This window comes from Arvicola amphibius, chromosome 1, assembly GCF_903992535.2.
Source record: "Arvicola amphibius chromosome 1, mArvAmp1.2, whole genome shotgun sequence".
Lineage (NCBI taxonomy): Eukaryota > Metazoa > Chordata > Mammalia > Rodentia > Cricetidae > Arvicola > Arvicola amphibius.
The window spans coordinates 155,722,052-155,733,306 of record NC_052047.1 but is presented as its reverse complement, the minus strand read 5'-3'; the positions used below and the strand labels follow the sequence as shown (position 1 = coordinate 155,733,306).

At 40.1% G+C, this 11,255-nt stretch overlaps 1 protein-coding gene across 1 annotated transcript; it reads right to left on the bottom strand.

Annotated features, from left to right (window-relative positions):
* LOC119805119 (olfactory receptor 1S1-like) lies at nucleotides 1-987 on the bottom strand. The gene has a single exon (XM_038316976.1). The coding sequence runs from the start codon at nucleotides 985-987 to the stop codon at nucleotides 1-3; it is 987 nt and encodes a 328-aa protein (XP_038172904.1).
* Between the last annotated feature and the right edge of the window lie 10,268 nt (nucleotides 988-11,255).

Sequence of the window (11,255 nt, the reverse complement as noted above, 5' to 3'; positions counted from 1 at the left end):
TCATGACATTAAAGGGAAGAAATGTCTTTTATTGATGAGCTTTTTCAAGGCACCTTTCATGTCCTTATTTCTCAAGCTATAGATGAAAGGATTCATCATGGGTGTCACCACAGTGAAGAGTACTGCACCAATCTTGTCTGTGTCCTCAGGGTGAGTGGATGAAGGGAAAAAGTAAACCCCTACAATAGTTCCATAGAAAAGTATTACGACTGTCAGGTGAGAACCACAGGTAGAGAAGGCCTTCCACTTCCCCTCTGTGGATGAAATTCTCAGTATATCCCTGATAATGCGGACATAAGAGAAGAGGATAAGAGCAAAGGGAAAGGTGATGACTGATAAACCCACAATAAATTTCATAAGTTCATTGATCAGTGCATCTGAGCAGGAAAGTTTGAGCAGAGGAGCCAAGTCACAGAAGAAGTGTTGGATGGTGTTATGGTTACAGAAAACCAATTGATTGGCCAGAAGAGTATGTGTCAATGCAACAACATTGCTAAGAACCCATGGGCAAACAGTGAGCAAAAAACAGAACCTGGAGTGCATGATGACTGTGTAATTCAGAGGGTGGCAGATGGCCACAAAGCGGTCATAAGCCATGACCCCCAAGAGAAAATTATCAATGACAACAAATACAATAGAAAAGTACATCTGTGTAATGCAGCCTTCATAGGAAATGGACTGACTCTTAGTCTGAATATTTATCAGCATTTTGGGGACTGAAGTAGAAGAGGAAGAAATGTCAGCAAAGGATAGGTTGGCAAGGAAGAGATACATGGGTGTATGTAGATGTATATCCAAGCCAATGGCCAGAATGATGAGCCCATTTCCAACCACAGTGACAAGGTACATACTGAGGAAAAGCAAAAAGATGAGTTTCTGCTTCTCAGCCTGGTTGGAGAAACCAAGGAGGATGAATTCAGAGATGGTGGTTTCGTTTCCTTGATTCATATCTCTGTTAATCTGAAGAAAAGAGCATAAACTTTTCATAAATCACAAAATCAAGCAAGCAAAGAAAAGTCAAGTGGTGTCGTTTACCTGTAGTAATTTGTGAGTGATACTTCCTTGATGCTGAAGGAGAATGAACTTTTCTTCTATGTTTAAGTAGAAAGGCTCCTTACTAAAGAATTATATGAAAAGTGCAGAAGCTAAGAAAATTCCTCAGCAATACAGGAAGAATATGTGTTTGTCAATGGTCATGTTCTGACTATAATTTTAATAGTTGGCTCTAAATTTTTAAATACCTAAACTGAGGCAGCTTAGAGTTGCCCCATATTATAAAGATACTAGATTGCCCCATATTATATAGATACTAACATTAATTATTTAGAGTACATGGAGGTAGATTAGCTGGTAAACTGCTTGGTCTGTAAAAAGGAGGATATGAGTTTAGTTTAGAGCACCCATAGAAATAAAAAGTCATGGTGATTGTGCAGGCCTTAAGTCCTCCCTTTCTCTTTCCTCCTATCTCTCTTTCTCTTATCTTTCACCTCCCTCCATCTTCCTTTCCTTGTGTTCACATGTTCATGTATGTGTGTGTGTGTGTGTGTGTGTGTGTGTGTGTGTGTGTGTGTGTGTGTGTACAGGTGAATCCCTGTGGCTTACTGATCGGGCAGACTAGCTGAATTAAGAAGCTTCATGGTCCAGTGAGAAAATTTGTCTCAGAAAAGGTGGTCAGCTCCTGAGGAATGACACTCAGCATTAACCTTGGGCCTTCTCACATACATACAACACACATACATCTGTACACAGATGTATACTCTGCCCATAATGACTCAAACCTAAAATGAAAAAAAAATGGTCCCAAGATTTTCTCCATTATCATCCTTTAAAGCTGAGAAGATGGAGACCCAGAGAGTCGTTGCAGTGCAGTATCCAAAGAGAGAAAACCAACTGAGGCTCAGGGAACCTTGTGAGAGAACACTTGTGCTGGGACTCCTTTCTAACAGAATGAGAAGAGGAATGCTGTGGGAGAACTACACCTGAAGACTGACCAAAAGAAGGAGAAATAAAAATTCTTGTAACACTGTTAGTTCATTCAAAAGGCAGAAAGTACAGATAGAAACCTGAAGACAAGGATATGGCTTCCATTTCTGAACATTGGAAGCTCATTAGCCAACTATTGAAGGCTTGGGGGAAAGGTGAATGGTAGAAGAGAAAGCTTGTATTCTCACTCATGACACAGCAGAAATATTATGAACTTTGTATATGGTAAGAAACTTCTCAGGAGGTATTTATACTTGTGTCCCCTTATTAGACTCCAATCAAGAGGTGGTAGCATACATGGGTAGTTCTCTTATGAAAGGAATAGGAAAAAATGAAATTGTCCTTCTAAAGGAATTATACTACTCAACAGTCTCCAAAGTGGGGTTTCTATAGAAGCACTAAATGATATCAGGGCTATCATAAAATGAACCTACTGCTAGTGCTTTCTGGCAACTTCCTTGGATAGTGTTTCCTTTTCTGCTTCCTCACACCTTTTTGACTTTATAAAACAGAAATGAAGGGTGAGAGGTTAAAGTAGCAATTACAATGCTGAAAATACAAGTGTTCTGGGGGAGATGAGGTTAAAGAATGAGAGCAGGGTAAAGGCCCCTGCCCACTGCACAGCCCCCGACTACCCTGTGCACAGCCTCTAATGACTACAGTATACCCACTGACTACAGAAGTTATAGACTCTGACTACTCATTTAAAAGCTTCAAATATGGCCAAACCCCTGTTTGTCCTTTACCCACCCCATGATTATACAGCACAGCTCCTGACTATATGTGGCACAGCCATTTACTACTCAACACACATCCTTTAATGATTCCCTGCACAGCCCCTGACTACACACTGAATGGTTCCTAATCACATTCCCTTACTACGTGAGGTCAAGAGAGAAGACACATGCTTTGAACTGAAGTGAAAGTGAAATTTCAAAATGGGACTTTTAAAATCTTGAAATAAGTCTTTAGTACCAAAAATTATTAGAACACATGTGGTCAATAATTTTTTTCAACTTATAAGTTGTCACCTGAAGACAGGTGAGATTAAACAAGTTGATTTTTCTCGAAGACATTGGTCTCTGTCTCTCTTCTCTCCTGATAGAGCTTTAGCATCACCCCCTCCTTTCTCCCTGTGTCTCTCTCCATCTCCATTTGTTCATATCTCTTCAAGTCACTGTCTATCAAATGGTTCTTACCCTGGAGAAATGACAGTCAAACATTGCCAATGGGGTTCTGAAAAATGGAAGGGTAGTAGGGAGAGGAGTATGTCTGAGAACTTCTTACCTCAGAGAAACAGAGCTTGCAAATTAGACAGGAAAATGCAAAATGGAGACTTCATAAGAAAACTTAAATTGGGGTAAAAAGCTGAAAGTGATCTGCATCTGACACAGAGAAGAAACTGAGAAGTTCCTAGGGTTCTAAGTCCTAGGGTGGTTTGAATTTGCCTAGAATGGGGACTTATAAGATTCTGTAGGGTTGGCAGAAACCTGGCTCTAGAGAAATTCCCAGGAATCCACAAGGATGTCCCTGGCTAAGTCCCTCAGTGATAGAGGAGACAGGGCCCGATCTTGACTTGCTCTGTAGTCTGACTGATGAATATCTTAAATATCACCAAAGAACTTTCACCCAGCAACTGATGGAAACAGAGGCAGAGACCCACCTTGGAGCACTGGACTGAGCTCCCAAAGTTCAGTTAAAGAGTGGAAGGAATGAGAATATGAGCAAAGAGGTCAAGGCCACAATTGGTTCACCCACTGAAACAGTTTACCTGAGCTAACAGGAGCTCACCAAATCCAGACAGGCTAGGAAGGAACAAGCATAGGATTTGTTCCTCTGAATGTGGCTGAATTGCTGGAGCAGACTGAGGGGCCACTGGCAGTGCCACTAGGATCTATCGCTAATGCATGTACTGGCTTTTGGGATTCTATTCTCTTTGGATGTATACCTTGCTCAGCCTAGATATTGTAAGAAGGGCCTTGGACCTTTCACAAAGCAATGTGCCTTACCTTTTCTGAAGATTAGATGGAGGTAGGATGGGAGGATATGTGGAGAGAATGGGAGGAGGGGAGGGAGTGGGAACTTGGATTGGTATTTTTTTTTAAAAATCTAATAGAAAAATTAAAAAAGATTTTGAACATCTAACTTTAACCTCAGCTTACTATTCTCCTTCTCTCAGATATCAGCAATCTTGCCCAATCCATTCTAAATCTCTGTGGTAGCTGTATAAATGGTTAAGACCAAAGGTAAATTCTAAGATGCTCACCTGTGAATGATGGTTTAAAAAATCCAAAAGTTTTTTGTTGTTGCATTTGTGACAGTAGAATGATGTTACAAGTAGTCCTTCTGTGCTTCTCAGTTAATGCTTCCATGGTGCTGGATTCACATGGGACATTTAGCTCCTACCAAGTCCTCAGGGACAACATCCCCTGAAGTATTTTCCTCAAGACAAACAGTAATTTTGGCATAATGGTTTGCATAGTTAAATGAGGGAAGAGACATGCAGTTGCTTTTTGCTTTTTCTTCAAATCCTCTTTCTTTTTTATTTTTTTATTTTTTTTTCATGGTTTATTTTTTTTTATATTTAAAAATTTCCATCTCCTTCCCTCCTCCTCCCCCCTCCCTCCCCTCCTCCTCCCCCTTCCCTCCCCTCCCCTCCCCTCCAACCATACCTCCCCTCCCTCCTTCTCAAGGCCAAGGAGCCATCAGGGTTCCCCACTCTATGCTAAGACCAATGTCCTCCCAACTCCCCCCAGGTCCAGGAAGGTGATCGATCAAGCTGAGAAGGCTCCCACAGAGCCCGTCCATGCAGAAGAATCAGAGCCCAGAGCCATTGTCCTTTGCTTCTCAGTCAGCCCCCGCTGTTGGCCACATTCAGAGAGACGGGTTTGGTCGCATGATCCATCAGTCCCATTCCAACTGGAGTTGGTGATCTCCCATTAGTTCTGTCCCACCGTCTCCATGAGTGAATGCACCCCTCTCGTTCCTGACTTTCTCCCTCAAGTTCTCGCTCCTTCTGCTCCTCATCAGGACAAATCCTCTTTCTATGCTGAGAATTCCCTGTTGTAACTGAGTTGGTCATTACTATTTAGAAAAAAATGAACTGTTGGCTATGCTATGTTTTTATTTCCATTAATATAGGAGCATTTTTGAGATTCTCTTTTTAGTTCCTTCATGCTGCCTGGTAAATAGGAATGCTTAGTCAATACCCTGAAAACTGAGTTGCATTCCTTTACCAGTGGTTATGACTCCAACAAGATGACACCTCCAGTGGAAGGAGAGCATGGTCCCTGGATTGTTGAGAGAATGTCAGCATTCGAAGAGAGTCAGAAGACCAAGAGATTCAGATTCTAAACTCATTTTATACTTTCATTGAACGTTTGTGGATTTCACAGTATGCATTCTGATCTCACTTATCTTCCTGTACCCCCATATCTGTTCTCTGCCCTTGCTATGTTCCCCTTGAACATAATCAAATTTAAAATAAAACCAAAGACTGTGCAAAACAAAAAACCAAACAAAAATAAAAGCAAAAAAGGAATAAACAAAAAAAGAAGGAATCATTTTTTGGAAGGTGAAATGTGGGTCAGTGAGTCACACAGTTTACCCTTTAGTTCACATATCTTTTAATTTTATTTTTTATTTGATGTAGGTGTGTCTTCTATCTATCTGATTATTTCATTGCTTAATTATTAAAGAAACTGTTTGGTCTGATAGGTTAGAACATAGGTGGGTGGAGTAGACAGAACAGGATGCTGGGAGTGAGGCAGATGCCTCAGGCAATCGTCATGCCTCTCCTCTCTGGGACAGATGCCATGGAGCCAGCTGCCAGGTCAGACATGCTGAATCTTTCCCGGTAAGACACCACTCATGGTGTTACACAGATTATTAGATATGGGTTAGTCAAGATGTGAGTAAAAGGCTGAAACTAATGGGCCAGGCAGTGTTTAAATGAATACAGTTTGTGTGTTGTTATTTCTGGGGCTAAGTTAGCCAGGTGGCCGAGAGCCGGACAGGATGAAAAACAGGCCTGCCTGCCACTCATCACTACATTTATTGATTTTTTTTACTTATTCAGCTCTCCATTTTTCTCTGTTCCCCCCTCTCTGCTTCTCTCCTCCCTGCTTCAACCTTCCCCCAAGATCCCCATGCTCCCAATTTACTCAGGAGATCTTGTCTTTTTCTACTCCCCATGTAGATTGGCTCTATGTAAGTCCTCGTGTCCTCATCATTGTCTAAGTTCTCCGGGAATCAAGACCAGATAAACAAATTGAATAGTTCACATATCTTATAAGTGTTCATTGCTATCAATCATTGGGCTGTTTTCAGGCCTATGATTTCTGCCACACCACCAGTAACGTGTGCTCATTGAGGCTTCTCTTGTATATCCTGTTGTCCTGTGTCATGGAGATCCTGCTGTTTTAGATTTGTAGGGTCATCCCATTCACATCCTCCAACAGTTCAACAGATTTGATAGATGTTGCGGTGGGCTGTTGTGGAACAATCCTTTTGTACACTGTGAAAATGTGTCACCCTCACTGTTAACAAAGTGCTGATTAGCCAATAGCTAGGCAAGATTTGTGGGGTAGAGAGAATGCTAGGAAGAAAGGTAGAGGCTGAGGAGTCTCAAACCAGACTCAGAAGAAGCAACATGGGAAGTTCATAGATGAGATAAATAAACCTTGAGGTGACACATAGATGAATAGAAATTGATTAATTTAAGTTTTAAGAACTGGCTGGAAACAAGCCTAAGCTATTGGATGGGAATTTACAACTAATATTAAGTTTCTGTGTGACTATTTGGGGAGCAACAGGTAGAACAGAAAAGTCTCTCTACAGAAAGCCAATTCATAGCACTGGGTCTGGGTGGTAGCTGGCTTGGGCTTCACCATCACTATGCAAATGAGCTCTCTAGCAATGCCTTGGGTAGCTCACCCAATGTGGCCTACAGCAAGAAGTAGGGCCAGTTCCCCTGTTTTTAAGCCCTCAGATTTGGGCCCCCCTCAGTCATATCACCAGGGCCATCTCTACTGTTTGGCCCAGGCAAAGATCAGGGTCCTCTCTCCTGATTACTGTCGGGGGCATATGGGAGCAGTGTAAGCACTCCCACCTTCAGGGCTGATCACCTGTGTACCTGACAACAGAGTCAGCTCCAGTGTGCTGCCCATGAGAAGCAAAGGTTGCTTTCTCATGTACTGTAGCTGGTGAGAGTCAGGGCTAACTCTTCTACTCTTATGACCCCAGGGCTAACTCTCTTACCTGCTGCAGGTGGTAATAGGTAAGGGGGAAGGGCATGTTTCTTTCACCCTGTCACCACATGGTAGACAAGTAGGAGCACTCAACTCTCCTGTCTAATGATCTCAGTTCTGGGATGGCTCATCTGTGTCCCCAACCACAGGGCCATCTCTAGTGTGTTTCCCAGGTGAGGTGCATACCTATGATGAGGAATGGAGTCATCTTTTATTAGTGCATGGGTGAGCTTTCCACTGAGGAGTAGGGCTAACTCACATGCTGCAATATTTGGCAAGGTGTAGAACAATCACCCCTGGGCCAGTGAAGGGATCTGACATAGTTCCAATAATTTCCATGTTAACATCAGTCATGAGCATCACCACAGACCCCAGGTCCAGCAGAAGCATGGATCCAGACATATCCCTCAGCAGCAACTAAAGCCTAGATGCCACCATAATCCTGGAGGCATCAAAGGCTCCTCAGATCAGCACAGCCTTAGTATCATCATGGGCCCTGGATATCAACATGGTCCCAGGTGGCTGGTTATATGCCCAGAATCCACAGAGCTTTCAGTGGCAACTAAAGTCATGGACACCACCGAAACCCCTGTCTCTACATGCCCATACACCCAGACATGGTTCTTTGCAGGGACCTGTGTTGGAAGTCTTGATGGCTCTAGGTGGCAGCACTGGCTACTCAGATCACCATGGCTCTGAGCATAGCATGGTTTTGGATATTGACATGGTCTGAGGTGGCTGACCAGACCATGGTCATCTGCATGGCCTTGGTAAAAGAAGCCCTGGACATCAACAGTATTGAAGAGGATGCCAGAAAGTGGAATGATCTCCCTTGCTCTTAGATTAGGGGGATCAACAAAATGAAGAGACAAAATACTGTTAAATAAGTATTTACTTTTTATAGACATAACTACTACAATTATATAAGTATAAATGTATATTTTCCTTATATTTAGCAATGTAATATAAACTTTCAATAAAGGAAAATGTAAGTTATACTAATTAAGACAAGTTTCTGAAGTATACTGAGAATATATTCACTCAAAATGACCCATTTAGCAAAACTAAAATTCTCTTAAAATGTCACAGGTCCTGGAATATACCATTCATAGGTCAAATGCATGCAAACTTATTGAATATATGTTAGAAAAATATTTACTCAAAAGACATTTACTCATCTTTTAGTATGTTTGCAGTAACTAGTGTTACCAGAGATGAAGATGTTTTCAAACTATTTATTAGGTGTTGTCATAATTAAGACAAGTGTTTCTTGAAGCAAACAAGCTGATTTTACTTTACCAGTCAAAACTTTTGAACTAGAGGTGAATTTTAATGAGCCCCTCCTGGATCCATTGTGGAATTGTGGATGTCAAGTCTTGTGTAGTCAGTCAAGAGCCCTTTGAGTTTCTGAGGGCAACACTATGTTATGTTCAAGGAACTATTTTGCAGGAATTCTACTCAACCTTTGCTTCTTGCAATATACCTGGTTCCTCTTCTGCAATGTTATTTGCACTACATGGAGAGCAGATATGACACAGATATATAAGCCTGAGAAATTAATGGAGTACATGAGCTATTAATATTAAAGGTTATAATTAGAATTTGGACTCATGATATTGAAAAGGAGAATAGAATAATTCCTAATACACTGGAAAATCAGAACCAAACCCTAAAATACAAAAAGAGAAGGGAGGTTGCCCATTCAGAAATGCTACAAAATTGCTTTCTTTTCTTCTAATAGTAACATTATATTATTGTCATTCAAATAAAACCATTCATTCATTGTGTACTCAATAGGGAGAAACAAATATGTTTATTAACTGTTATTATAACATGCATGTCACATATGTTCATAATTTATATTTAAAATGAAGAGGTAATTGAAACTAATGTGCATCTACTTAACTATGTATATATCAACCTATCATCTATCTACATATCATATCTATCTCTCATCTATCTGTCTATCTATCTATCTATCTATCTATCTATCTATCTATTATCTGTATGTCGGTATATATCTCTAACTAGAAATAAAGAAATATGGATAAAGCTAGAATATTTCATTTGGTGATTTGACTATTGAGGGATTATTAAAAAGTAGATTATCGTATGTCTAATTAGGAGTTTTATAGGGAGCAGAGCCATAGGTATGAATTTAAGACTTCAATATTTTGACAGAAAAGGTTAAAAGAGATAGTATGAGGAGTATAGAAAACTTAGCTTAGAGTGAATGCAAATCAACCTAATAAAGTCTGTTTCTTCAAGAGTCATTTTTCACAATAAACACTTAAGAGCCAGGACAAGTTTTTTCTCAGATATATCCATAAAACATTCAATCATGGTAGGAGGGGAAATCACACTTGAAATCCATGGATAGGGGAAAGGAACTGTGCTTATTTTCATGTCCCTTCTTTTTTATGTTTTCCATTATTCCAGTTACAACACAGAAACTATTACTGAACTTTCATGCTGTGCTTGTATCTTATTAAATATGAAGTTTCTGTGTGGCCAAGTAAGAAAGAAAAACTTGTAATTTTCACTAAGGTTTTTATTCTGAGTCCAGTTTGTGTTGGAATATTTTGAGGGTAAGTATTTGCAGAATAATTCATTATCAGCTAAGACAAGATGGAATGTAGCAGCAGAGACTGTGAAGTAGGTGGTGCCATTAGCTAGGATGAGATAGTAAACTACATAGATGAATCAGTGGGTGATGGTATCTGGTGCAAAGACTGATGACTTGAGTTAAATTCCTTGTAAAAGTAGGAAGCTGACCCCTACAAGCTGTCGACGGCAAAATGCCATATATAGCTTTTATTATGTCATTCCATCTAGCTTCAATAATATGAAGTATAAGATTAAATATTAATTCAATGGTCATTAATTTATTATCATACTCTGGTGGATTAAATTTAGTTTCTTTGTTTCAAGCAACTTCATTCAGGCATTTTTTTGAATACTCAAAGACTATAGACATTTTTGGACCTTTGCTCAATAAATTCTAATTATATTCAGGGAATTTATGCCAGTTTCTCAGGGCAGCTCTAAAGCACATGGACTTTAGGGCTAATGAATCTAATTCATCTTATGGCCTGGACTTAGCAAATTCCTACTGCTGTCCTAGGAGAAGCTAACCCTTGGTGAGTATTGTTCTTGGCTGTCCAAGAGGAAACTGAGCAGAGAGAATCTACTGTGAGCAACAGAGATAAGTGACTTCTACTTAAATGTACATTTACTTGAATATTGCACTTCTTAGCCTATAATTGACAGGGAAGTAAACAAGCAAGTACCAAACTCAAGCAGAAGTGGGTGGAAGAGTAGCTGAATGCTTTCAAAACCTGGAGTCATCAAGAAAGGGAGTGGAAAGGAGGGTAAACGATCAAACTCCGATGCCAGAATTTGCAGCACAGAGGTTTTATGCTGGTAGTCACAAGAGTTAGATTTTGGTATACTAGCCTAGTTCACCACAGGTGCTTAGCCAGTGGAAGCTAACTTCTGCTTCGCTACCAGCAGGAGAAAATGAACTCACCAGTCGAAATATCTGACATTAAGAAAACCCATAAATTAATTAAGCAATTGCAAACTCTATCTTCACATCAAACACAGAGAAATATTTATTTTGGAAAATATTCACCCTTGTAAAAATGTAAGTAACTCTCTTTGATAGAATGAGCATCTCTGCCTCCTTAGGAGACTGCACATGAACGTACAGCAGCCTTTGTTAAAATGCAGCAAATACGTGAGGTTCCCAGCAAAGCAGTTGGGACACTATGAGCAGCGAGTCATAGAAAGAGTGATACAGAGAAGTGCTTTCCATATTAGAAGCTGTATTCACATTTTAAAATATTCTATAAGTTCAAAAAACTGAGTCAGGCTATCCTGACTCAATTTAACAAATGGTTAAAAAAAATCCCAATGTGATTCTAATGAAAATAAATAATATTATTGACTTTTCAGTTGAATGATTTAACTGACAGTCACCCACCCAAGGACTCTGTTATCTTTTGATGTTTTTACTTCTAC